The 24,891-nt window shown below is 41.1% G+C and overlaps 1 protein-coding gene across 22 annotated transcripts in view; it reads right to left on the reverse strand.

Moving 5' to 3' along the window:
- Nucleotides 1–27: 27 nt before the first annotated feature.
- The window catches only part of RABGAP1L (RAB GTPase activating protein 1 like), a 216,544-nt gene continuing 191,680 nt past the window's right edge, over nucleotides 28–24,891 (reverse strand). For 16 of the 22 annotated variants that reach the window (XM_046944410.1, XM_040704568.2, XM_046944409.1 and 13 more), the window contains 7 exons: nucleotides 18,821–18,913; nucleotides 11,680–11,790; nucleotides 9,333–9,437; nucleotides 8,160–8,243; nucleotides 7,544–7,615; nucleotides 6,182–6,379; nucleotides 4,237–5,871 (listed from right to left, as the gene is read on the reverse strand). In XM_046944410.1, the coding sequence (XP_046800366.1) occupies nucleotides 5,716–5,871; nucleotides 6,182–6,379; nucleotides 7,544–7,615; nucleotides 8,160–8,243; nucleotides 9,333–9,437; nucleotides 11,680–11,790; nucleotides 18,821–18,913 (819 nt within the window). In that variant the 3' untranslated portion in view covers nucleotides 4,237–5,715. Of the gene's footprint in view, nucleotides 5,872–6,181; nucleotides 6,380–7,543; nucleotides 7,616–8,159; nucleotides 8,244–9,332; nucleotides 9,438–11,679; nucleotides 11,791–14,564; nucleotides 14,772–15,430; nucleotides 18,542–18,820; nucleotides 18,914–24,891 lie in introns of those variants that run through there. The other 6 variants (NM_001012923.3, XM_040704573.2, XM_025152821.3 and 3 more) reach the window with 3 other exon arrangements.

Raw genomic sequence — 24,891 nt, forward strand, 5'->3', positions numbered from 1 at the left:
CTTATTAAAATAAGCACCTTATTCTCATTTTGTTTGCATTTCCATTTATTTTACAAGGCATCGTTCACACAATGATAACAAGGTACTGATCCAAACAATTCTGTAACAATTAGAAAAGTAAACATTTGTTGTGACCATGTACATTAAATTGCACTTTGAATAACAAGCGTTACACTTATATTTCTGTATCATACTTTATATAATACATGGATTTGTTACACAAGAACTGGCAGTATGGAACTGTTCTCAAAAGTCTCACAGCACTGTGATGCTCTTTCTTCCTAACTCTCTCTAGCAAAGTATATTTTATGAACAAGGGACACACCAAGATAGCAAGTCCAGCTAAAAAAAAACCTGGAAAATCTCATTGGTAATCAGCACTTTGAGGGTGCTCTCTACTTTCAATGTGCTGATGTGAACGGCAGACACAGAGGGCTCTGGATCAGAATTATACTTGATTAGATCCTTTTCTGCATTGCTAACCTTCTCCCTGTGTGGCCATGCCAGAGAATCCTCTTACACAGAGAAGCAACAGTTCCCAAAGCTCAGGAGAGCTCATGGTACTGCTTTGGAAGGTGGTATCGGTACTAGTGTGTCCCCAGCAATTACTGGAAGGAGGGACTTGGGATCTGGAGAAATAGCTGAGAACATATGCTTTTGTTTGCATTGATAGTAGCGTCCATGTATTATATAAAATACAAAAATAAGAGAAACTGGAAGGAAATTAGTACAGCCCAGGATTCTGGTGGTATCAAATCACAAATGAAATCTACGATACTCGATCCTTTTGCTGTATCTATCTCCTTGGGATTCAGTTTCCTATATATTATTCTATATATAAGATATAGTTCTCCAAAGATACATATATATTCCTTTACAGGTTAAATAAAAGCAAATCCCACTGAATAAGAAAATAAGAGGAAGTAATGTTCTATCTCTACCCATATCTTTTTTTTTTCTTTTTTTTTTTCTTTTTTCCAGGTAAAAATAGCATGAAATACATTCAGTAGCAAAGCAGTTGGAATCCAGGAGAAGTGGAGAGCCCTGTATTCCTGGAGGATTAACCTGTACGTCTTAAGTCATGATCCTGAAACAAATTGTGTAGACTTCTGAGTTGAGAAAGACAGGATCTTGATCAATGCTGATAATTAGTCATCCAGTTCCAAATTCTTTGTATTTCCCTAAATCCACCTATGGATTAGCCCAGTTTTAAAGGCTGCAGTGATGTATACATAATCCATTTTGAAAGGTCCAAAAATCAGTGCTTCATTGTGTCTCCCCTTAGTATTGTTACTTGGAAGGAGGTAACGGGACAGCTCCCAGTAGGATGGTAGTGTAATAGATGGAAATAAATAGAATTTAGTTCAATCCTTTGCATTTGAAAGAACAACGTGATGCCTGGTGCTGTGTGTACCCACAGTGCTGGGTATACATGGCATTGCATATCTCATGCAGCCAGCTGTTTGAGCAACAGCCCTTTCTGCAGGGTTTAGCTGTAACAGAGGCATGCTGGTCAACCACAATGACATATAGTAAGGTTTTCTCTATAGCAGCTGGAAGAAAACCAGCATTGTAAGACAAGCTAGTTTTCAATGCCAAAGGTATTTAGGCGTACTAGATCATGTAGAAGTATGCCAGTTATCCCTGAGTCTAACAGTAAATCAACATAAGAGGTATAATTCTCCCAGGCAAACAAGTAGTTCCATGGATTTCACTGTAACTACTTAAAACAAAGATGGGAACAGTCCTGTTTCCTCTGAAGAAAGCATCAATTTCTCATGTGGCTTTTAAGTTTTAATGCCAGTAACTTAGATTTTCATTTAACTCCAAGTACCCTGTTCAGTCAGTGAGTGATACTGTGACACTGAAGTCAATGGGATACGTCATGCTCTGCCAAAGGGCTGAATTATTTCTGTTCTTGATGTTTGAGCTCCCCCTCCTGTTGTAAATTGCTGTCTTTATTTTGTGTTGTTTTTCACACAGTGGCACAGATGTGTCTCTTTTAGGAAAAAAAAAATAAGACTCAACAAAAAAAGTTTTTTAAGATGTCTAACAAGAAAAAAAAAGTTGCTTATGTGACTTGTAACTTAGCTGTAGCAACTTATAGAAGGTACTAATTAATGGGCAAGGCAAGGACATGTTTGTCAGCTGTCAATACCGATTACACGGCTGACTACCTTTCCCAATACAGGTTTCACTAAGCATTAAAACCTATGGGCTCCAGGGATTTTGCAGTTTCTTGGATTAAAGCCACCCATCATATTTTGGTTTTTAAGTCTCTCTAGGTAAATTTAGGATTTGCTAAAATAAGTGCTATTGCTTTTCAGCACTGAGCCACAAAGATGAGACTAGTTCACAGATGTACCATGTAAGTACCTTGCTTCATTTACCCTGCAAAGTGTTACAGTCAAAGTAAATGCTTCTTTTTAAAGTGGAAAAAAGAAAAGCAACTTTGTTTGTTTCTTTTTCCATAACAGGCATCTCAGGAGCAATTCGAATCCAACAAGATAAAACAGTTGTACTAAAAACGTTCTTTGGAGGCTTGTCCCTAATGAAAGTAAAGGCTTCATTTCAGAGGTGTGCGTTCTCAGTATAATGAAAATATCAGATTTAGTTCCATAAAGCTGTATTATTGAAAGTAATTTGAGTTTTTGAAATGGACACATAGTTTGATATTGAATCAGGAAAAAAAAAAAAATCACTCCAGTCTTATGAGCTGTGTTCCAGTGCCACATGAAATACGTTTGGTATTTCCTGCTGGAAATCTCAAGGTTGAGCCTGCTACCACTGACTGACCAGTTGCCCTGGAATATGAGTGCGTCTGTAATCAACTGCTGAAAGGGCTAATTAAAAGCCAGATTTTCTTTTTCCTCACAAGAAAGTATCTCAGTAACACGTACAGTCAGCAGGCTGAGTTTTAGCTTTCCTGGTTTAATCCTGCAGTTTTCCTACTTTCTTTGTTCTGAATATAACAATGCTTATTCAAGATAATGCCACAGAGCTATTTTTCTTACTCTTTCAGTAATTTTGAGAAAACAGTTTCCACGTATAAATATTACTCTTCCAAATGCCACTGCTACAAACACTAACTGGGATGTACAGATGGAAGGTGAAAGTCATTTACTGCCTTTATATCATTACCAAAAGTGGATAGTTCAGCCATTCATTGCCTTCTGAAACTTCCTTTGAGAGGTACAAGGTAAGCCAGTTTCTATCTAACAGTGCTACGAAATCATCCTGGCTAGCAAGTAGCAAACATGATTTTGTCACAGAAACTCAACTTCCAAAGTCAGAGAGCTGCTACACTGAGAAAGATGACGTTCTGTCAAACCAAGTTTCATGAAACACAGAAGCTTACTTAATTCCCTTTTGATATCCTGTGAGAGCATCGCTCCCATTTCTCCCTCATCCACTCACTTTCATTGGATCCACTGACATGACTTAATGTACTGACTTGTCAAAGGACAGAATGGCAGAAAAATATTCACACACACAGTTTTTTAAAATTCATCTGCAGTAAGTGCCATACCAAGGACAGGGACATGACTGTACAAGAGGGAGTCGGGGGTAGGGTCTCTGAGCAGCAGTGAGCTGTTATGTGAGCACGGCTGCTCAGGGAATTACAGTCTTCATTTTTATTTTATCATGATGGCATTTTTCCAATCAAGGCTTTAAGTCAGACTTAAGGTAAATTTAAGATATATTTAAGAAATTTGGACACTTGTCAAGCCATCAGTGTCACTCATCAGCACAGTACTCTCAAACGTAACAAGTAAACACTCACCAGGTATTCTCAAGTGTCACTTCCAATTTTTTATGCCATTGATACCAAGTGTGAAATGGTACTGATAAGTGAATGAATAATGCTAGGTTAAGATAGTCCACACAATGGAAACATCTATGTAAATATTAGCAAGAAAGTGTATTTTTCTCCTATTTGCAAAAGAGATCCCTTCTGCTTTTTCCCTCTTCATTGCCCCCTCCGCCTCCCAGTGTTAAGGTTTCCAGATGATCACTTGCAGGTACTTTTAAAAATGCTAACGTTCTTTAACTCCTAACTCTTAGAAGAGAGAACTTTGTTGCAGGATCTCTGTGTCAGGACAATGATTATATTTTGATCTCTGCTTCAAACAGGTGACTATCCTTCTGAATCATTCCTTTGGCACAGATAAACATTAAATTCATACTACTCTGTTTGAAGTAATTCACAATTTTGCTTGACAACAAAGCACAAGATGAGTATCATTAAATTTTATTATACAAAACTGACAAGATATGGCATTCCTTCAAATTAAAAAAAAAAACCAACAACCAACCAAGTCAAAACAGAACTGCTACACCTGGAACAGCGTTGTAAATGGAACAATTACTACACAACCTTTTGTTCAGCAGCGATATTTACCTGCAAGACCATTTTATAGACATGAGAGGTATAATTAAAAAAATATTCCATCAGTTCAAGCAATAGTTTAATCTTCCATGAAATAAGTCTTTCTATAAACACTTTATGTTCCAGTCAAAACAAACACTTTTGAGTTTTCTTACCTTAGACATATAAAACAACCAGACAGGTTTGGGAATCATCAGAGAAGTCTATCCCATGGGAAAAGTCTAAGTTCTGTATTTCACTTGAAAATGTTTGTTTTTATAAAATAAGTACTATCAACATAGCATTTCCTAGCCAAATATTAATAGCAAACAGATCCCGCTTCTGTGATGTTTTATTCATCAGTGCAGCAAAAAGCCTTTTGGGTTTGTATCTCATACCTCATTTCTGTGTCAAATTGAAAATCTGCAAATAGACCCAGGGAGAGGTTTCTGTTCATTGGATTCATAAAAGCTCTGCTTTATTGCACGGGATTTACAAAAGGTCACAACTATGCAAGGTCTTTCCTCTGCTAAGCAATCAAATTTCCAACAGTTTTCCCTTTCTCCCAGTGGAAGGAATGACTTCTTGGAGTTCTCAGTATAAACATGAAATAAAAAAGGGGAACTAGGTAACTTTGTTAAGTTCCAGTTCAGCTGTAAATAACCTCTAAACAACAGTGCTACTCAGTGCTACAAAGAACTGCACAACTTGCATTTCCGAAGAAAAAACAACCCAAACAACCATGAAATTCTTGGGGAAGCTCATGAACAACTGTGCCATGAGAGCACAAGGCCATCTCTGCCTAAGCTTTACAAAAAGTGCTTCTCTGCAGGACGCAGTCACTGCGATAAACTTCTGAGATGGTCCCAGGGCATAAGTTATCCTTAGACACTTGCACACACACTAGTACTTGTTACACTGTGCTTTCTGGGAAGAGATGATGCTGCAGTACTTTACATTTGACATTCTCTCTCCTCCTCTTCCAGAAGAAAAAACCTTCTATGCGAGATAAAAATAATTCTGAATCATTAGTCATGTATTAAAGAGCTAGTTTTGAATTATTTATTTTAACATCTAGTCATATAAAATAAAGTGTAAAAGTATGAAGGTATCAGAACGTGGCTTTCAGCAAGGCAGTTTGGGAAGTAGGAATTCAACGTAAAACAATATATTTTTACCCTTTTTGAAAAGGGTCACATCAGAATGAATGAAAAACACTGAAGAATTTCACTTCAAGCCTGCACTCCTGCCTTTTGTCCTTTACCCGAGAGGAGAGACCACTGGAAGGCTCCCCCAGGGTTTCAGTTGTGTTGTTCTTTGTGCTCTTGTGATAGGTCTGGCTGGAACTATGTGCTGCCCTCCTTGGGTGGCAGGGATGGCTGAGGCTGCTGCGGTGGCTGTGTGCCTGTGGCAGTTTTGATAGAGTTCAGGGTTTTGCTAAACCAAGAGTTTTTGGCAGCTTGGATTTCATTCATAAGGGCTCCCCTCTGGTGCTCCAGCTCCTAAGAAAGCAGAACAGTCAGAACTGATCAAAAACAATTAAAAAAAAAAGACCAAACCAAACATCTTCAAACTCAGTCCCTGCAATCTAACTTTCCTTGCAAGCTCCCAGGCACTGGGGAGAAAGGACAGATTAAAACCACCGAAACAGCAGATGATGTTTAGATATACAAATGAGAATCCTTTTTTCTGTCTTTTTAAGGACAGACAATCAGAGGGTTCTGGAAGTTCACACGCATACAGCAGTACAGGTACATGCCATTTTTTTTTTAGTTCAGGGAGACTGCCCTGCAGTCCTTGGATTCCACATACCTGAATTTTGCACTTGGCTTCCACAAGCTGCAGTTTGGTCTGTGCAAGTTCCAGCTCCATCTCTCTCAGCTGCTTCTTCAGTGCATCCTTCTCATCATCTATTTCTAAGCCTTTATTATCCAGGCTTAGAGCAGGCAGCTTCAGTGTCCCCTCCTTACTGAAAATCTCACTGCAGTGTTTGCAGGCCATCACTTTACCCTGGAATAGCCAGAAAGATACTTTCACACTTCACATTAAAGGAGTTTGGTAACTTCACAAACAATGTCCTGAGTATATGAAAAAGTATTAAAAAAAAAAAAAAAAAGACCTTAAAACCTACTTAGTGTTCTCTGTTTAAGCATAAAGACTTGACTCCTCAGTAAGAATTACCCAAACCCTCTTGCTACCAAAGCTTCCTCATGTCTTGCAGTATTAACGTCAGCACAATTCAGAATAAATTACAGACTAGGGACTTTCTGTCTTCCATAAAAGCACTTGATTAAATTCATACAGATTTTGTTATTTGCAAGAAATCCAGCCAGCTTTTCTGTATTTCCAGAAGTAAGCAGTCAGCCTGTGTTGGCTGCAAGGCCCAGTACTGGCCCTCAGTGCATGTTTTGAATGGTAGGGGATGATCTTTCTTGCTAACAGCACCTGACACTCAGTTGTAAGGCTGAAGAAGTAGCACAGCTGGTCTGAGCTTGCAAACTAACACAGAATATTGAACTACTTCAGCAAATGATAGGAACATCGATAGCAGTATATCTTTTGATGAGTAACAGATAAGAAATGTCACTAAAAAGCAACAAATCAGGTTCAGTTTGAGTACTAAGGGAACCACCAGATGTTACAACTGAGAGAAAATGATTCTGCCTACTTAGCAGTGACAAAGCAGAGGGATGGAATTATTACCTAATCAGGAAATACTTAGCACTAGTGCAGGTATTAATAATGGGATTTAGAGAATAGAGAGGAACTGCTAACGAAATTCTGGGGATGGCCTGAGCTGTGCCCTAATAGTAATTCTGATCCCCTCTGCTACGCACACCCAAGTAGCAGCAGGTTTTCTCCTCTAGAGAGCCATCTTTTGTTTACATTTAATGGAAACATCTGAGTAAATACAGCCTCTCTACACTGTTGCCAAAAACATACATTTCTACAAAAAAAAAAAAAAAAATCAATATTCCCTTCATTTTCAGAGTTCTAATCTGATAAACTCCTTCATTTTTTTTACACTGCATTAAAAACATGTGGGGCTATCAGTACAGCTGGGTGGATGTCACTGTTGTTGCAATAAGCTTCAATTCACTTTTTGTTCTGTATCACTGCCATTTAGCAACACTTGCATAAAAACCATTCCATATGGAGAAGCATCAGTCTCACCTTTACAACTTCCAGTTCATCTTTACTGGCTGTCTGTTGTTTTTCCAGCCTGGTACTCAGCTGGGAACAAATCTGGAGCAGAGAAAGCACTTTTTTAGATGAAATGGACTTTACTAAAATATAACCTGCGCTTTTTAGCAATGATTATTTTAGAGCAAACGTTTCTTAAATTCTGCCTCACTCAGCTACATGTGTTCCCCCTTAACACATTCACTGCTGGTGATAACTAAGACTTAAAAATAGCAGTATTTTATACGGAACCTGAACACGGGGATGAGAATATTTTATAGACTATCTGGTTTATCATGTTTACACTGCTTCGTGTCACACAGCAAAAACAAACAAATAAATAAAAATCACTCTACGATACTAGAAATAGCTTAAAGATACATTATTTTGGATTCTTTAAGTCAGCAGACTATTAAGAAATCCACAAAACGATGTATAATAATTATAAAGATTTCTGAAAGCCTAAAGTGTAATTTTTTTTTTTTTTTTTAAGTGTTTTAACATTTATACAAAGGTGAGATGTGCAACTCTGACAATTCAGCTCTCAGGAGGGGTTGAAAAAACATTTTACAAATCAATATGAGAAAGTGTCCCTGTAGAACATTACCTGTTTATAGTCTGCAATAATAGCTGTGGTTTTCTTAATCTCAGATTCTGCCTTCTCCAGTTGCTTCCTGAAGACTTCCTTCAGCTGGGAATTGAAGGAGAGAAGTTTCACAGTACACTAAAAGAACTTCTTGAAATGCATCATCAAATTGCTCTCTTAAAGTCTGTCTGTGTTTACAACATTTCCGCACCTTTTTCTTACCAATTCCCAGCTCTGGAGAACAGGAAAAAGTCTGATTTATTTATTACACAAATACCTACTATAACCCAGAAGTCTATACTGTCATACAGTGTATCACTGTTCAGAGAGTTCTCTCTGTCAAATAGCATAGCATGGTTCAGAGAACATAAAAGACAACCAAGTGGGTGACAAGAGGTATGGGCAGACAGGTTGGTTGGTTGGAATTGGAACAGGGAGAAGAATCTCAGCACGATCACTCACCTCTATAAATATCTGGTTTAGTCATTGATACTGCATCAACATATAGCTAACTCGTTCCTCCACTGTTAAAAAGTACTAAGCATTAAGAGCCCTTCCAGTAGGAAAAAGGCCTCCACTGCCTTGTATGTAGTAAATATGGAACTTGGCAGCCTCCATTTTAGGCAGAAAGGGAAAAATAACTAGTTTGATTGTTATAATTACTGTTGTCAAATGGCAATAACAAAAACCACGGTACTGCTCTCAAAGCATACTTACGTGTATGTTGGTATTCAATATCTAAGTTACGTAGGACTAAAACTGCACATTTTGCAAATGAATATGAGGTCTGGTCAGCAGCATTACCCCAGCCCTCAACTCTGTCCTGCTGTTGGTTCTAGCTTCAGAAAGGAATGCCCATAGCTTTATTTCAGTGAAGCTGCAGCCTCTTCCAAGGCAATAATTCTTCCAGCAACCTTTTTTAGGTAATTAAAAACCATCTGATTGTGCCTCCTTAGTTGTGATTGCTCACCACCAGTGAAAATTCTTACTACACTGGGGAGAGGATCAGATACAGAAAATTGGACATTCAGGAAACACTCAAAAAACACAACACATACTTTTAGCCTGGCACTGAATTTTCAGTTGCCACTGCATTTTGAAGACAAAAGTCCCTTCTGTAACTTCAGTTCATTCCTGCTCTTCTGATTAACTTTTTGCTTGCATTCAGCTAAGTGGGAAAGACTGAGAGCTCACCTGGGCAGTTTCCTCTTCCTGCTTCCGTTTCTCTTCCTCAGTCTCCACCAGTTTCTGTTTGGTCAGGAGAAGTTCTTTATTCAGAACATCTGCTTTGTCTTCAGCCTAGAATGAGAAGCACTGGTGTAAACCATGTTATCTGTGCCAATACAAGTGCACTTGATGTATATATCTCACAGGTACTATGGATTCAGGATCTAGAGTTGCCTTTTCCTGACCTCACATGGTTCACCCAACCTAGTTTGTAAATGAAATTCCCATTTCAAGTAGCTGCTAAGATATTTCTTTATACTTCAAAAACTGCAAAACGACCCTTTTGCCAGATGTTATCCATGCATAAGGGACAGGTAAGCACAGACCACACGTCCTAATACAAACCTAATACAAACAATATATAAAGTACTTTTGGTTGACAGCAATATTAATCCAAGTGAGGGCAGCATGGTTCAGCTGCTGCATAACTTTGCACACTGCAGAAAAAGCTAGGGGCCTGCTACGTACCCTACCATGTGCCAGAGCGTAAGCAAGTATTAGAGACAAACTGAACTGCTAGATAAATAAGTTTGTTTATCAGTGCAAACAAATACTTCCTGGAGAAACTTGATATAGTGTGTGTACTGGAAAATATGGATTTTCTCCTTTCTTTGAAGAGCCAAGCTTATGGAGAAATACACTGGGAATGCTTTGGGATTTGTGAGCCCTCCAACCAGATCGATCACCAGGGGAGAAATGTGTTTTTTGGTGCCTGGATATACTCTATTGGCTTCCCCAGGTGGCAGATGCACATGGCATCACACCACTTCTGCTCAGTAACTACAAGGTAGAACAGGCTATGGCCATTGTCAAGTTATACTCACTTTGCTGAAAATATAAGAGAGAAAATGGCATCACAAACAACAAATAATGGTAAAGAGCTTGTCTCTGACTTGCACTTTGTTTTTCTACACTGCCAGTGCTATCAGCTTATCTACTGCCACAGTGTGAATTATTAGGGAGGGTGTTGGTGGTGGCTATGGGTAGCACGCCTTGGCTGAAGTGATGGATTGAAGACTCCTTCATTGCTTACTGTGTATATGTGGCTGTATGGGAGAGAGGAAAAACGAGCAGTGAAGGAACAAACAAGTGATAAGGCTGACATCTTAGAACAAAATAACTTGAGAATGACAAAGGTATTTTTGATAAAAGACCTGCAAAAGACATACTTTGAAGGAATAATTAAAAATCTTTCCTCTTTTTATGTGGTTATTCCAGGTTCTCCAAGCACCTGCAGTGGTGCACAGTGTCACCTGTCCTTGCAAGCGAGGAACAAAGCTTTTCTTTCAGTGCTGCTGACCTGAGGTGGGGCGTGGGAAAGCTTTGTGGAGTCCCCTTCACCTACAGAAAGACTGCTAAAATGGAGGAGAGCAAAGAACAGGCAAAGGTACGTGCTCAGCAGCTTTGTCATGATACTGCAGAAAACAGCAGGAGCAGAAGCAGACAAAGCTGCTATTCCTAGGGAAGACAGAGCACTCTGGTGCACTGTTTTTGGCCTTTACACCACAACGTTCACTGCACCACACAGTGCAGCATCTGCTTGTGCTTACTCATCTAGATGGCTCTGATTTTTACAGTCACATGAATCAAGATCAGTAGGGCGTAGCTGTCAGGGGTCTGAGTAGAAATACAACTTGCACTGCTATGATCAATTATGCTTACGATTCTGATGTTAGATAGAGATAGCCAAATAACTACTGAAAATCAAATTGAGAGTCTCTTGCAGGAAAAGGGTTTTAAATTACAGGAGGCACTACAGCTTTCACTAAGCAAGACGCCAATCATGAGGGGTGTTACAGCGTGGCCCTCTTGTCCTCTCTACCTTAAGAATGGTCGTTAAGGAATTTATCAATAGTGCATAAAACAGTCCAGAAAGAGGAGGGTTGCACATGTAGTTCTCTGACAGTCATCTTGGACTTAAAGAGCTCTGAAAGCTGCCTCTCTATGCTCCAGTCTTCAGAGGAAACAAGCAGTTATCAACGGATTCCCAAGAACACTTCTAATTTTTGTTGCCATGGAGCTACAGTAAAAAAGTTAATCCATGTAAGGTAGCAGACATTCTGCTAGGTAACTTCCCTTTAAATCAGTCTTTCAAGGAGTACATGACACCATTCTCAAGTACATGTTCATCCTTTGGTACACCTGCATTCACGTGGAGGTATGGCTCTCTGACTGTGACTAGAAATAAGGTTGTCAGGAAAACATGGGTACAGATTATAATGCTTTTAATTCTGTATTGATGCTTTTACTTGAGTGCATAACAGGGTTCCTAAAACTGGAGCTTGGACCCATCTTCATGACAAATCTCTATTACCTGGTCCAGGTCATTCCGTAAGGCAATTTTGCTTGTTACAAGCTCATGGGCAAGGTCATCATTTTCCTGCTCCAGCCTCATGCTAGCTTCTTGGAGCCTGCGGTTTTCCCTCTGCAGAAAGAAAGGAACAACCAGAAGAAGATGTTAATTCTTATCAATATTAACGAGTGATAAGCGAATATATTGTGTGTATAAAGCACCGAGAAGGCAGAAGTGCACATTAAGACAGGACTGCTGCTCTGGGAAACAACAGTGAATTAAGCCAGCAGTGCAAATGCAGCGATTCCACATACATCCCAATGGATATGTTTGAGTCGCACTAAGTGACACACTGATTGTAGGGTTTCTCTGTCCAAAGTAAACACAGTCCTCACTGTAAAAATGCTTCGTTTCTGCTTGCCCATCATCAAAAGAAATAAGGCAGATAAAATCCCACTGGCAGCAGTAGACAGGGAAATACTCATCATAAAGTTTCCAATCAAAAGAACAAAACTACCCTCTGCTCCATTTTACAGAAGTTTGTCTGCAGGTAATTCATAAAAGCAGTCCATTTGTAGATGACGTTGTGCCATCTGCTCATCCTCTGTGGGACCAGTATACAACCCATAACCTGTACCTCCATTTGCATGCTCTCTCTGTAACCTGCACCAGTGACAACAGGTACGTTTTAAGGGTTCTTGCTGAGAAAAAGCACCAGATGAAGAGGAGGTATCACTCCCTGAGCACAGGTCCAGAACATATTCTGCAGGTGATGCATGGCAACACAAAATGTAGAACTGAGACTGCAGGCCCTGATGCTCCCCTCAGCCCAACCAGACCCATCCCACAAAGGAGGAACTAACGATGTAGAGCACTAACTAATGAGGGTAAATGCACGGGGGAAAAAATTACGAATTCATGTTTCTTAAAAATCAGTTTAAGTGACTGTTCTTCTAGAGCTGACAAGCAGAATTATACGCAGAAGGTATTTGTGGGTTGGTGGGCTTGCAGAAGTCCACACCACACCCTCTGCCTTCAGAAGACACAGCCAGGTGAGACAAATACAGCTCCTCTCCTCAAACAGATTTTGTGAGAAGTACAGAACTTGCCGGCCTTTCGTCACACAGTGATTGCAAAAGAGACCGTAGAGGGAATTTGTGCATTATGAAAACAACAAGTTCACATGGAAACCTGTAGGTGGACAAACGGTAACCTACACAGCAACATCACAAAAAGGATGCTCAAAAGGTAAGTATGCTCTCCAAAGAAAAACAGTAAAAGGGAATATAGATCAGCAACGTTTTCCAAGGGTTGCTCAGTGAATGCTTTTCTACACGATGTGATTTCTTTGCAGAAGTGTATTATTCACCAGCCTTCACTTCCTCCTGCTCAACAGCTATGCTCACATACTGTGGTCCTTCCAAAGCTCACCACAGTGAAACCGCTGCTTTCAGCTGCTGTAAAAGAAATCTGCATGCTTGTCTTAAGCAAAGAAGGACAGCTAGAGCTCTAAGAGTATCCTAAAAAAGGTCTCCTCTTTGTGTTAGCTTCCTCTGTGGCAGGAAGAAAATACACCCTCCTCAGTGTGACCTTATTGTGCAAGTGGGTTGTGCACTGCCCTGTACAGGAAAGTCAGCCTGTTTCCTCTCCGAAAGACAGTACTTTAAATAACTTTGTTGCTTTCTTTTTTAAATAGGAACTGTTAAATATTTGTGTCTCTCACAGTTAAAATAACCATTGCTGAGAGGGGATTTTTTAAATTTTAATCACATCGTGTTCTGCTTGAGACAGGGAATTTTTAGAAGTAAAATTATCCTATAAGGATAACACATACTTTAAAGCACAAAACCAAATTGCTGTCTTCAGTAATAAGAAGCTCCAATGCATCTTTACTTCTGTACGTATTCAGACCATCCAAGAGAAGTCAGTTTGTACAGACACAGGTTTGTCAGTGAGCAGTTAACAGTCACTTCAGCTCACTTCAAAACTGGGACAAAATTAGGACTGTATTGCTGTCAGATGCTACAGCACCAATACCTTTTCATAGGGATGTTGCTTATAGCAAGAATAACCCAGAAAGAAGTTTGCTGTAACATTTTTGCTATGCTCTCGCCAAAAGCTTTGGTGTCCGCAAAGCAAGCTGCACAATGTGAAGTCTGAAGTTCCTGCTTTGCATTTGCAGACAAGTGGTAAAGCAAGCTGCGTGGCTGGAAATGCGCTATCCTCCTCTTAAACTGCAATCGACATCTTTAGTAAGTTAAACATCTCTTACCTTAGGCATCCAGTCAATAGCTAAGAGCTGAGTCCCTCATTGGGCCACCTTTACTGTTCCTCCATACAGGGCAGTGTGCACGATTAGATGGTTTGTCTTTTCCAGCTCCTCCCCCCTGATCTAGCAGTGAAAAACTGCCTCCTTCCTCAGGAGGAAACTCTCATCTGCTTAAGTCTAAATAAAACCTAATGTTATACAATGAAGATAAAAATAACAAATGGTGCTTTTTGTATCTAGCAGACTCCTTCTGATGGCTCTGAAATATATACGGGCTTTATAAAATACCAGCTGAATGGAATAAAGTTCAATAGACAGAGCTGGTTCGTTCCAGCAGGGCTCACAGTATTTTGTAACCTGGATGAGCCAACTCGTCTGACCTGCTAGATGTCTTTGGTATGAACAGCCAGCTTCCTGCCCTTTCTTTGCACGCTGCTAATAATTTACTGACCATGCCAACAATTTCCTTCTCATCAGCATTATCCAGCTCCTACAGTCACTAAAACATGATATTCCCTCTTTCCTAAATTCCTCCTTCCTGTTACAAAAAGCATCCTGTGAACTCTTTTAAAAGGAGGATACTGCATTTCCAAAAGGGACAAACATTGCTGGTACGAACAAACACAAAGAAACTTACCTCCAGCAAAGTCACAGACCAAATACTGCTTTCAACCATTGGTGTAAAGACAGTGAAAACAGGATATAAAATATTTTTAATACCAGCAAAATCAGAAGAAAAAAAAAAAGTTGCCAATTCTTCAGTGGGTCTTTGGTTCCTATTTTTAAAGAGGATAATCTCCAGCTTCCATCACACACTTGATGGAAAGAAGGCAAACTTGAAAGCAGGAGGCAAGCCTCAGCTCAGGGAGACTGAAGGGCTGAAACTCCACCCTCTGCTCCCAACAGCCAGCACAAAGGAGCAATACCAGCCACGATTAGTGATGATGATGCATCCTCTCTATGCTGCTACTCAAGCTGGGTGTAACGAGTCACAAACCCTGTTAAGCAATTCAGTGTCACATTTTTGGGTAAGCGAACACCCAAACCACAGATCTTTGGCAAGAACAGGTCGGTCCTCAGTGATGGAATGAAAACACTGCTTACAATTCACTTTCCTGATGGAATCAAACTGAAGTCTTCAGAAGCCCATTGGGAAGAGCTCTGGATTGCAAGGGCGGCTCTAAAGGAAAACCCTGCGAAACACCATCTAGAAACCAAAAGGCTTTTACACCACTACCCAGGAAAACCTTTCGTGGGAAGCAACTCAGAGGCTCCTGGAAGTGGTTTGTGTCTCTCCTCGTTGACTGTGAAAATAAGTTCCCAGGAGGGCACCAGCACTTTTAACAAACAAACACATTGAACAAAAACAAATAAACAAGAAAAACCAAACCAACCCACAAACAAGAAATACCAGCCAGAGTTACCTTATGTTTTTCCACATGACAGTTACCATTCAGTTACTCTGAATAAAAAACGCTTCCACTTCAAAGACAGAAAAAGCTATTATGTCCAAATCACACATTTATTCATAGACAACATCTCTGTCACACAATGAAGTCCATGGAGGAAAATGCATTTCTACCTTCAGAACAAAACCTTGGGGACAAGCAGGGTCCAGCCAACTTTATCTGGATAGCTCCCTTTTATTTAAAACAAAAGGCTGCTGAGCCCAACTTTAGCAGTTTCTTTGCAAGTCAAACACAGCCCTGTTACATGAGGTGTTCTTAAACACAGAAAAAAAACCTGTAACAATATACAGAAAATATCAATCTGAACCATTACTGCTATTTTTTTTTCTGCACACATAGGTCACTTTTTTCACTGACTCCTATAGGCAACTTGTTCTTTATTTTAACTAAAAAGTACGAAATTTGGTGGCAAACAGCAATTTAGAATGTGTTTACTTTTGCACCCTTTTAGAACCCCACAGCATTATGAATGACGACTTCTTATGAATAATGAAAGATGAAATTACCTGACCATGAAAACGAGTCCATAAAAAAATATACTTTTCCTACATAATACTTGTAAATACAGAAGGAAATAAACACCAGAACATGTGGCACCTGTTAATACTGCTCTTTTGGTAAAGCAATTCTATCACAATCAGCACACGAAATACAAGCTGAGCAGGAGCTCCTGTGGCATACAGCACATCTTATTGTGACATGTGAACTCAACCTGTCAAGGAAATGTGACTGGTTAATGGCAGGCGTGGCATGGCAAAAACAGCCCCTTTCTGGAGTTTATGGGGAGCGTGGGGGTGGTGGCTCTGCAGGAGCACCCTGCTGGATGCGTCCAGCTGCCCTTGTGCATGAGGCATCTCTTTCCTGGCATTGCAGAGGAGGCTCCTCAGCCCCAGAGTTACTGTGCTCAGGAATACCAGGACAGGAAGAAGCTGTCGTGCACTCCGTGGGCCACGGTCTCTCTCCCTGAAGTCAGACTGCTCCTCAGCAATGGCAAGAGCTGCATCACCTCCTGCGAGCTCTCTCCCTGCTGCTCACAGGGCAGTGGGGACAGCAGGAAGAGAATGCAGCTTGGCTGGAGCCCTGCTGCCATCAAAGGGGTGCTGCTCCCATCCACTCCCCAGCACCATCCTGCTCACAGGGAGGGGTCTTACTCAACACATCCTTCATCCCTGCAAGTCAGGAGCGCCAATGCAACACCATCACTGAGCACATCCCATTGGTCCTGACAAATCTCTGTTGGCAACAAAAACCTCAACACATGCTGCAAACAGCAAAAACTGTAACAATTCTAACTAAAAACTGCCAAGAGACTGCAGGCCTGTGTCCTTCTCAACCTCTAAGAGGAATATTCTAAGTGGCACACATGAGCCCAAGCAGTCCCCTCTTCCTAGGTAAGTAAACCAAAGCAACATGCTGTTCTGGAAGATTACAAAGTGGACCTCTAGGGTAGAGCCCACACAGGCCAGAGGAACTAGCAGCAAGGCTGTACTCAGGCAATATGTTGTCTTTTCACCAGCGTTGTCTCAGGTGTTTCCCTAACCAAGCCCAGCCAGGCACTGTCAAACCCAAATGCATTTCAAAACACAAGGGCTGCTCTGTGATCACTTAAGGGATAAGCAAAGCTGGCTCTCCACTTTCTGTCCACAAGGGTCCACAGCTTGCATTTCCCCTTGCCCTTTGGAAACTCTCTTGAAATGTCAATTCTCACCAACCTCAGCCTGATACGCAAATAAAAAATCAAACAAGCAAGACAAGGGACAGACAGCACTGACAAGCATTTCTCCATCACATCGATCAGCTGAAGAATAACTCTGAACTTTGCATTTAATGTGCAGCCAACAAGTTATGGAGCCTACCTAAGCACATCATCTGTAAGAAGAGCAGACCCAACACAGGCAGCTGGGCAAGTGCAAGCCAACACCTGTGCTGTGCTCTTGGCCATGACAGTGACTCACATAGGCAGTGACCACAGAGCCACTTTCTATATCCTCATTTGCAGTTTGGAGATGATGTTCTTCACCGTCCATCACCCAGGATTAACCAGTTTCCACAGAGCTTTAAAGAAGCCTTCTTTGGCTTTTAAGTATCACTTTAATTCCACAGTAGTATAAGCAAATCACTGGAAAAGAAGTTCATCAGCAGCAAGTTGTGTTTTTTTCTCAATGTTCTTATCATCAGCAGCTCTTGGCAGCCCCAGTTCTCAGTTCTCAATTCACTCTTTGACATAAAAGAACTACACTTAAAACATTATTTTTCACAAGCAAGTATTTTTTTTAAAGTCAGTTTTACTTTCTTTGTAAGTGTAACTCTATCTCATCGTATTTATGGATTACAGCACAGTCTTTCACACTGTGGTTTTACGAACACGGTGCACTTTCCTTATGCTTACATGCCATGTAAACCTGTGGCAGCACCTGTAATTATTCACTAGCCCACACTCCGGGCAGACTCCGTATCAACACATAATAAGGCACAATGAAGAAGGGCAGGAAAACAACACAGATGTATAAAAGCAATGTCAGTTCCCAGCAAAACTGGGCAATATGCAGTAAAGTGCTTCATCTTTGGCAGCTTTTCCCAAGGAACACTAACCTCTTTTTAATACTGGGTAAGCAAGAAAAGAATCCTGAACACTGTGTAAAATATAAACCTAGAGGCAGAGCCTCCATCACACAAAAACCTATGGCAACAGAACGTAGCAGTAACAATAAAACAAACATATTGGAAACAACGCTGATCCAAAATTATCAAGGACTATATTTTTGTAAACTATTGAGCTACCATATTAATAACTGAAGCTTTATTCTTCTGCTGCTCTAAAGCATGCTATTTATGACTATTAATCCTATTGCAGAAGTATGCCAGGACCCCAAGAGAACACTGGGTCCCACTGTACTAGTCATTACACTGACAAAAAATTACTAACATTTGCTATAAACAGAGTTGAGAAACAAGGACATATCAAGTCAAGGAAGAATGCATCTTCCCGAAGTCTCTGTGGATGTTACTGCACACAGCTTGGGCTAGAACAATGTGTATTTTCTCCTTTCTGTGTCTGTAGCTGAGAATCACCCTTTGTTTCTGCATCTCATGAAGATCTCCCGTAAAAGTGCAACAGCAGGAGAGTTACCTACAAACATATAAACTGAAAGAAGAAAAATATTATATGTGGCTACTTGAAGATGTCTCGAGAGTAACAAATCATGATTCAAACATCCCTGCAAAAACACTAAGTCTGAGTGTTCACAGTGCTTGTTCAATAGAAGGAATGAGTTTTGCCTGCCATTTTAATTCCCTAAAATCTGCATCAGCAAATCCTAGAGAGGTGAGCGTGGGACGCAGACCTCTGCCTAACGGCTGGGACTGCACCGCTCCCCATGTAATTCAGCAAATGAAAGAGGTTCCCACACAGCATCTCCCGTACCTTGTATCTGTCCATAGGATCTTCCTGCTGCAGCTGACTCTCTCGCATTGTTTGGTACTCTCTCTCATATTTCTTCAGTTTTTTTGTTGGCACCTGTGGGACACATTTGGAAGACATGCATTTAAAGATCAGAGAAACACCGGAAAGGCCTTCTGAAAGCTCTGCCTGCAAGCAGGAAGCAAAGGAAATGCTGGAAACTGCTGCTGAATTCAGTCTCTCCCAGTTGTACCCCCCCCTACCCCCGCCCCCTTTGCTCAGCAAGCCATGTCAAACACTTACCAATACACTGCAGGCTGGCTGAAATCTTTCTGCGCCTATTGCTGTTCATTTTTCAAATACTTAGAGACATTGCAATAAGAAACAAGAACAAAATGGAGCCAGAGAACAGGGAAGAAGCAAATATGCTTTGATATGTATGATTCACTAAAATAAAGTGCCTTATCAAAAAAAACAAAAAACAAAAAAAACCTGCTAAAATGAATTAGAAGAAAGGAGTGGAGGATTCCCTGGGGGAGATCAGAGTAATGGTTTTTATTGCTGAAAGAGTACTAATGTCTAAATTACTAGCTTGTGACCAATGCCCTCGTGAAGTCTGGCACCAGACTCCTCCTTGGCAAAGGTGGAGATGCTGCAGTACTCGCTGCCAGCCACAGCAGGGAAACAGAGAGGCAACAACACCAAAATCACAAGCAAATTCAGTAAACAACGGTGCCTAAGGGTCAGGTCCCAGCAAGTTTGGTTCCTGGCAAAACACAGCTTTGAACATGAAACAGAGGACACAGAGAGCACCTGTATTTTCTACAGACCAAGCACAAAGATCCTGTGCTTTCCTTTCACCTCGGTACACTGTGCTATATGACCACCTCTCTGGAGACTTCTAATAGCATTACCATGTCCTTTCTGCACAAGAAGCCACCCCTGCTAAGCATGAGATCACAGGCTGACATCCAGAGAGACCACTACTACTGACCACTGTGACTTGTAAACATATGCTCTTTCTCTATCTGTTATGTGTATATCTCCTCCTCTCCCATATATTGATCCTGTCTAGCCAACTGCTGGCATGAGGACATGCTCCTGTCACCTTGCCTTAGGACACAAAGTTACTGCCAATGAGCAGAGATATATGTCTACATGTAATTTTGTGTTGCTTTTCTCTTACTGGCTTTCAATCCAATACCTCCTTCCTCAGTGATGCAGGAAGGGACCAGGCAAGGTCCCTGGTACAGCAGAAAACACAAAACCTGTGGCCTGCAAAGCAGCATGCAACGAGCTGATAAAGCAGCACTACTGCTTGCAGCTGCAGATGGAATCTTAAACCAATCCTCTACAAATAAAGTGAGGAGGAAAGGAGAAACATAAAAACTTTCAGCATTTTGGACAGACATAGAAGAGAACTTGCCTTTGATCACTTTTTATTGCAAACCACAATGAAATGAAAATGATTTAATCAGAAGAGTGGAGAATGTTTTTACTTCTCAGCAAGGCAACATTCAGGAATCAAAACCAGCCTGCTTTGTTTTAGCTGCAACTTGATGCCACTGATGCTAATTAATAATCAAGAATAAGAAATCATTTCAACATAGAATTTTAAATGATGTGAACCCATCACATATCCAATCTTCATCTATTCCCAGCTTCCACAATGCTCACTTTAATCTTGTTCAGACAGACAGATCAAGGTTCCCAGGCTGGAGCACTGCGAGGATCCTCTGGACTCAGCTCTCCTGTGTTATTTTGTCATTCTGTGCTCCTATGTGCTACCAGCACAAAGTGAAGATAAATATGGGGGAGATCTCATGGAGCAGTATAGGAAAAAGGCACAACAGGTGTAACATACAAGAGGATTTGTACAACTACATATTTTCATGATTTTAGATGTTCTTAATGAAGACCAAATCAAGCCTTCAAAGTACAAATAAGAAGTAAATCTCACTGCACAGAGAGACAAGCATACCCTAGCAAACAGCCATACAAACACCACAGTGGGAATCAAGCCCTCCAAAGGGATTTCTTAATACCTGGTAACAATTCACACCAACCACTCTTCTGTCTTCTCCTTTAGGTTTCAATAGATAGCCATGAGTAGGACCAAGCATGGGTCCTCTGCGGCCATCAGAGGGATGAGCTCCCCCGTATGCAACTACAAGAGCTGCCCATGATTGCAGCACATGTGAGCTGGGATGAAGGCAGAGTGACGACGTTACCTCACCTGCATGAACAGTAAGTCATAAACCAGGATCAAACCAAAGAGCGTAAGCATCAGGGGGTAAGGGAATATGCAATGATGTAGTTAGAAAATGGCTTCCACGTATGCGGAAGGAATATCCTGACTGGTACATTAATGCCTGCTTGTGATACAACTTTGTCTCAGCTGGAAAGTAGTATCTAAACACAGTGAAATTCCATCTTAAGGACTTCGAGGGAACGCAATTAGAGAAACAATTCATACAAACCCACTTATCCCATGAACATAAACCCAAAATGGTATGCTTAGTAACTGGCAGGGACCAGGCTTCACTGTTACTGTCCATTCAGCCACAGCACCCAAACGAGCTTAATAACTTTTCACAGAACTTCCTCCTCCTGCACACACACTGCTCAACTAAAACAAAAAAAAAATAAGCCCGTTTTCCTACTCTCTGATTTAAATCCCTGAAACAGTTTGTGGATTCAACAGGGGACTTCTCTTTAAGCTCCTCCATAAGAGCACAGTGTTAGCTATGCTTCAGTCTTCATGCATTGCTCCTGAACACAGAGGGCTCATAAATTTTCCGTAAAAGCTTCTGCAATATTGATTTCTTCTTTCTTTAGCACTATGGTTATATTGGCTAGGACTGATGGTTATCAAATTTAGGAGGCTTTTATGGTTTATAAACACAGCTCATCTGTTTATCTCAGTATCTCCTTGACTTGTGCTCTTTTATCATGTCGCAAGTAGTCGTATGTGCAGGAAAAACACACAGAGCATCTTGGTAAGACATCCATGCAGAAGAACTGAACAACAAACCCTCTTCCTGCAAAAATAACATACGAGTGCACGGAACATTCAGGGATGCACTGCAGTGAGCTGATAGTCAGCAGGTGAGAAAAATGCTCTGTTGTTAGCTGGCCCTTGTTCAATCGGGGCTGGAAAAATCTGTTTCACCCTTCTCTAGCAATCCTGCTTGCTAGCAGCGTGTGGAGCACCAGCATTCATTCAGCTATGGGAGACCTCTCCCTCATCCTGCAATTTCTGAGGCTGTTTACAGGCAGTTCAGCCTGACCTTGCAGGATTAATAAGTCACACATCAATGATTCCTTCCTCCAAAATGTTTTATCGCTCTAATGAGGCACAACCACTCAGAGGAGGTAGTTATCATTATGTTCATTTGACAGCCAAGGAAATGGAAGCAGAGATGTAAAGTGATTTCCTGAACATATTGAAGAGAGCCAGAGGCTGATCCAGACAGAAAAATCCCATTACCTGATCTCCAATTTCCAGTAAGGCCACAGTGCCACACTGAGCAGAACGCCTTTCCCGGCTCCCCTCTCCTTTTCTACCTGGCACTGCATGAAGACTCCAGAAATATGCAGTCCCATCAAACTACTGATGTAGGCAGCAGCGTTCAGTTACCTCTGCACTCCTAATTTCAAAATGCTTGTTTCTCTGAAGCGTGTCATACAAAGACAGCGAGCTTTAAGTAGAACCTTAGGAAGGAGACCGGTGGTAACACATTTCAGATCTCAGGAGATGCCTTCATTTGTTGCCACACTGATTTGTTCTAATTAATATTTAATATTTAAAAACAACTAAATCAGGTTCCAAGAAGGATAGTATGATTCTGTTCATCAGCCAAATTAAGGCTCTAATGTCACAAAAAGACATGAAGAAACTGACTCAATGCTTCCCTGCTCTGCCTCATCATTGCTATGGGTAACTGTACCATCCATTTTTACAAAGGTGGTTGCCAAAAGCCAAGAAGAAATACTTTGCAATATCTGTCACTGGAAATAAGATTCAGAAGTAGATAAGCAATTTATTTTTCTTTTGGGAGGATGCAGTAATGAAAAAGAAAGAATAAAACCGACAGCAACGTGTTGGCACAAGAGACTTGTCTCTTGGATTTGATTTTAAAGGGGATGTGTGGGATGTCATCTATAGATGTTATGCAAAACAACCGGAACAACTTGATCTCCAATGAGATATTAACCACAAGCATGGACTCTCAGAGGAAAAAGGGCAAGCCAGAGTTTCCCACCAAACGCTCTTCACTCTGAGTAGTCTGCAGAACAGACTTCGTATGGCAGAGAAGTGTAGGGATTTAAATCAGCTGCTGCCTAAAGAAAATACAAAAGCTGGAACGGAGTTTGAAGAACTCCCACTGCTCCTTTTGTCACCGTGCAGCAAAGGGCTTGCTGACAACAAGCTGTTTTCTCTGCAGGTTTGAAGTCCAGTGGCACAACGGCCATTGCTGTTTCACCCAGCTACAGCACCACAGTCAGGACCCCAACAGCCCCACTCCAAAACACAACCACCGACCTCATTAAACATCGCCCAATCCCTGGTATTAGGGCAACAAGGTCAACAAGTTCCTGAGAAGCAGCCTTCTTACCATCTGATTACAGCATCATCCTCCCTGCAGCCTGGCTTCAGGTGAATTTGCAGGAAAAAACCTGCAGTGCTTGGGCTGATATACCACCCTTAATCACAGTGGATAAAGGTGAATGCACAGTACTGTTATCCGGCTGGAGCTCACAAGTTGCATGCAGCACAATAGAAGCCCTGAATGTCAGCTGCTATTTTACTGTACTGGCAAGAAGGAGACGTTCCCTGAGATTCCTTGGAAACATTCATCACGTTGGAGAGACTGCCTGCTTACCATGTGCCTGTCTGAGTGGCAGCTGCACAGCACCACCTCTATCTTGCATTTGGGAAAAAAGAAGAACCTGCAGAGATGCACTTTTCATATCAGCAAAGCAGCTTGTCCCAAAGCAGCACACCTAAGTACTAAGGAAGAATTTTATTCCTGCTGCACATCACCCCTTTGTCAGTTCTGTAGACCTCCCAAAGAGTCTTCAGGATAACACAAATCCAATCTGAATGCCGCATTGAGGCAAAGCACATCAGCTTTGCTTTGAATTTTTATTTACCTCTTCCACATCACCCCATTAACAAAATATCTCAATTGCAGCTGAGACACCCATAGGTATTGGCACGAAGGGGGAAAGGCAGCTTGCAAATTTCCAGAGTACCTGCCCAAATTACTGTGATTCAAAACAGCAGTGGCTGCAGTCAGTGACTCTGCTTGATTTCCAACACCACATCCTTTTGTCGGTTTTTAATCTCTCTACTGCCTTTCCATTCATCTAAACCTGCTGAACCTGGCAGAACACATTATTCTCCCACAGCCCCTTCATTTAAACATCTGCTTACTTAGGCTCAGTTAACAATACAGTTAACTTAGTAAAAAGAGTAAGCTGAGACCAAGAGATATACAGCAAGCCTCATTATACAGCAACACAGCAAAGAGAACAAGAAATTCACGTTTCCTGAGCTGCAGCTCTGAATACTGGAGTGTACTTAATGCACTCACTACAATACTTCTGTGTTAGAAGCACATGTATGGACTGCAGGGGAATTTGCATTAAAAAGGAAGGGAAATATTCATCTTCAGATCCACCAATTTTTCAGCATTCCAAAACTCATTTTCACTCTGAGCTATGGAGGGTTTATTATCCACTTCAGCTCCATTTGTTTTAGCAAAAAAAACCAACCCAACAACCATCCTCTGTGGCTTAAAAGCAGTGCATACAAATGGCTGATTATTCTCTACCATCGCAGCGGATGTCTAGCAGCTCACACAGACAAGAAGTGCTTCCTACCACAGATACGAGCTTCAGTACTGAGAGGCACACACTGAAAGGAAACAGCTACATTCACGTTGTCAGCAAGCATCCTTTTTGCATTTAAATTGGCTCTGGTCAACAAGAGTGCAGTGGCGAAGGGTAAAGTTATTCAAAACATTCTAGATGGAAAAATATCTGTATACAGGTCATTTTTATTACCCAACGTAACTTAAAAAATGCCT

The sequence above is a fragment of the Gallus gallus genome, chromosome 8 (assembly GCF_016699485.2).
Source record: "Gallus gallus isolate bGalGal1 chromosome 8, bGalGal1.mat.broiler.GRCg7b, whole genome shotgun sequence".
Classification (NCBI taxonomy): Eukaryota; Metazoa; Chordata; class Aves; order Galliformes; family Phasianidae; genus Gallus; species Gallus gallus.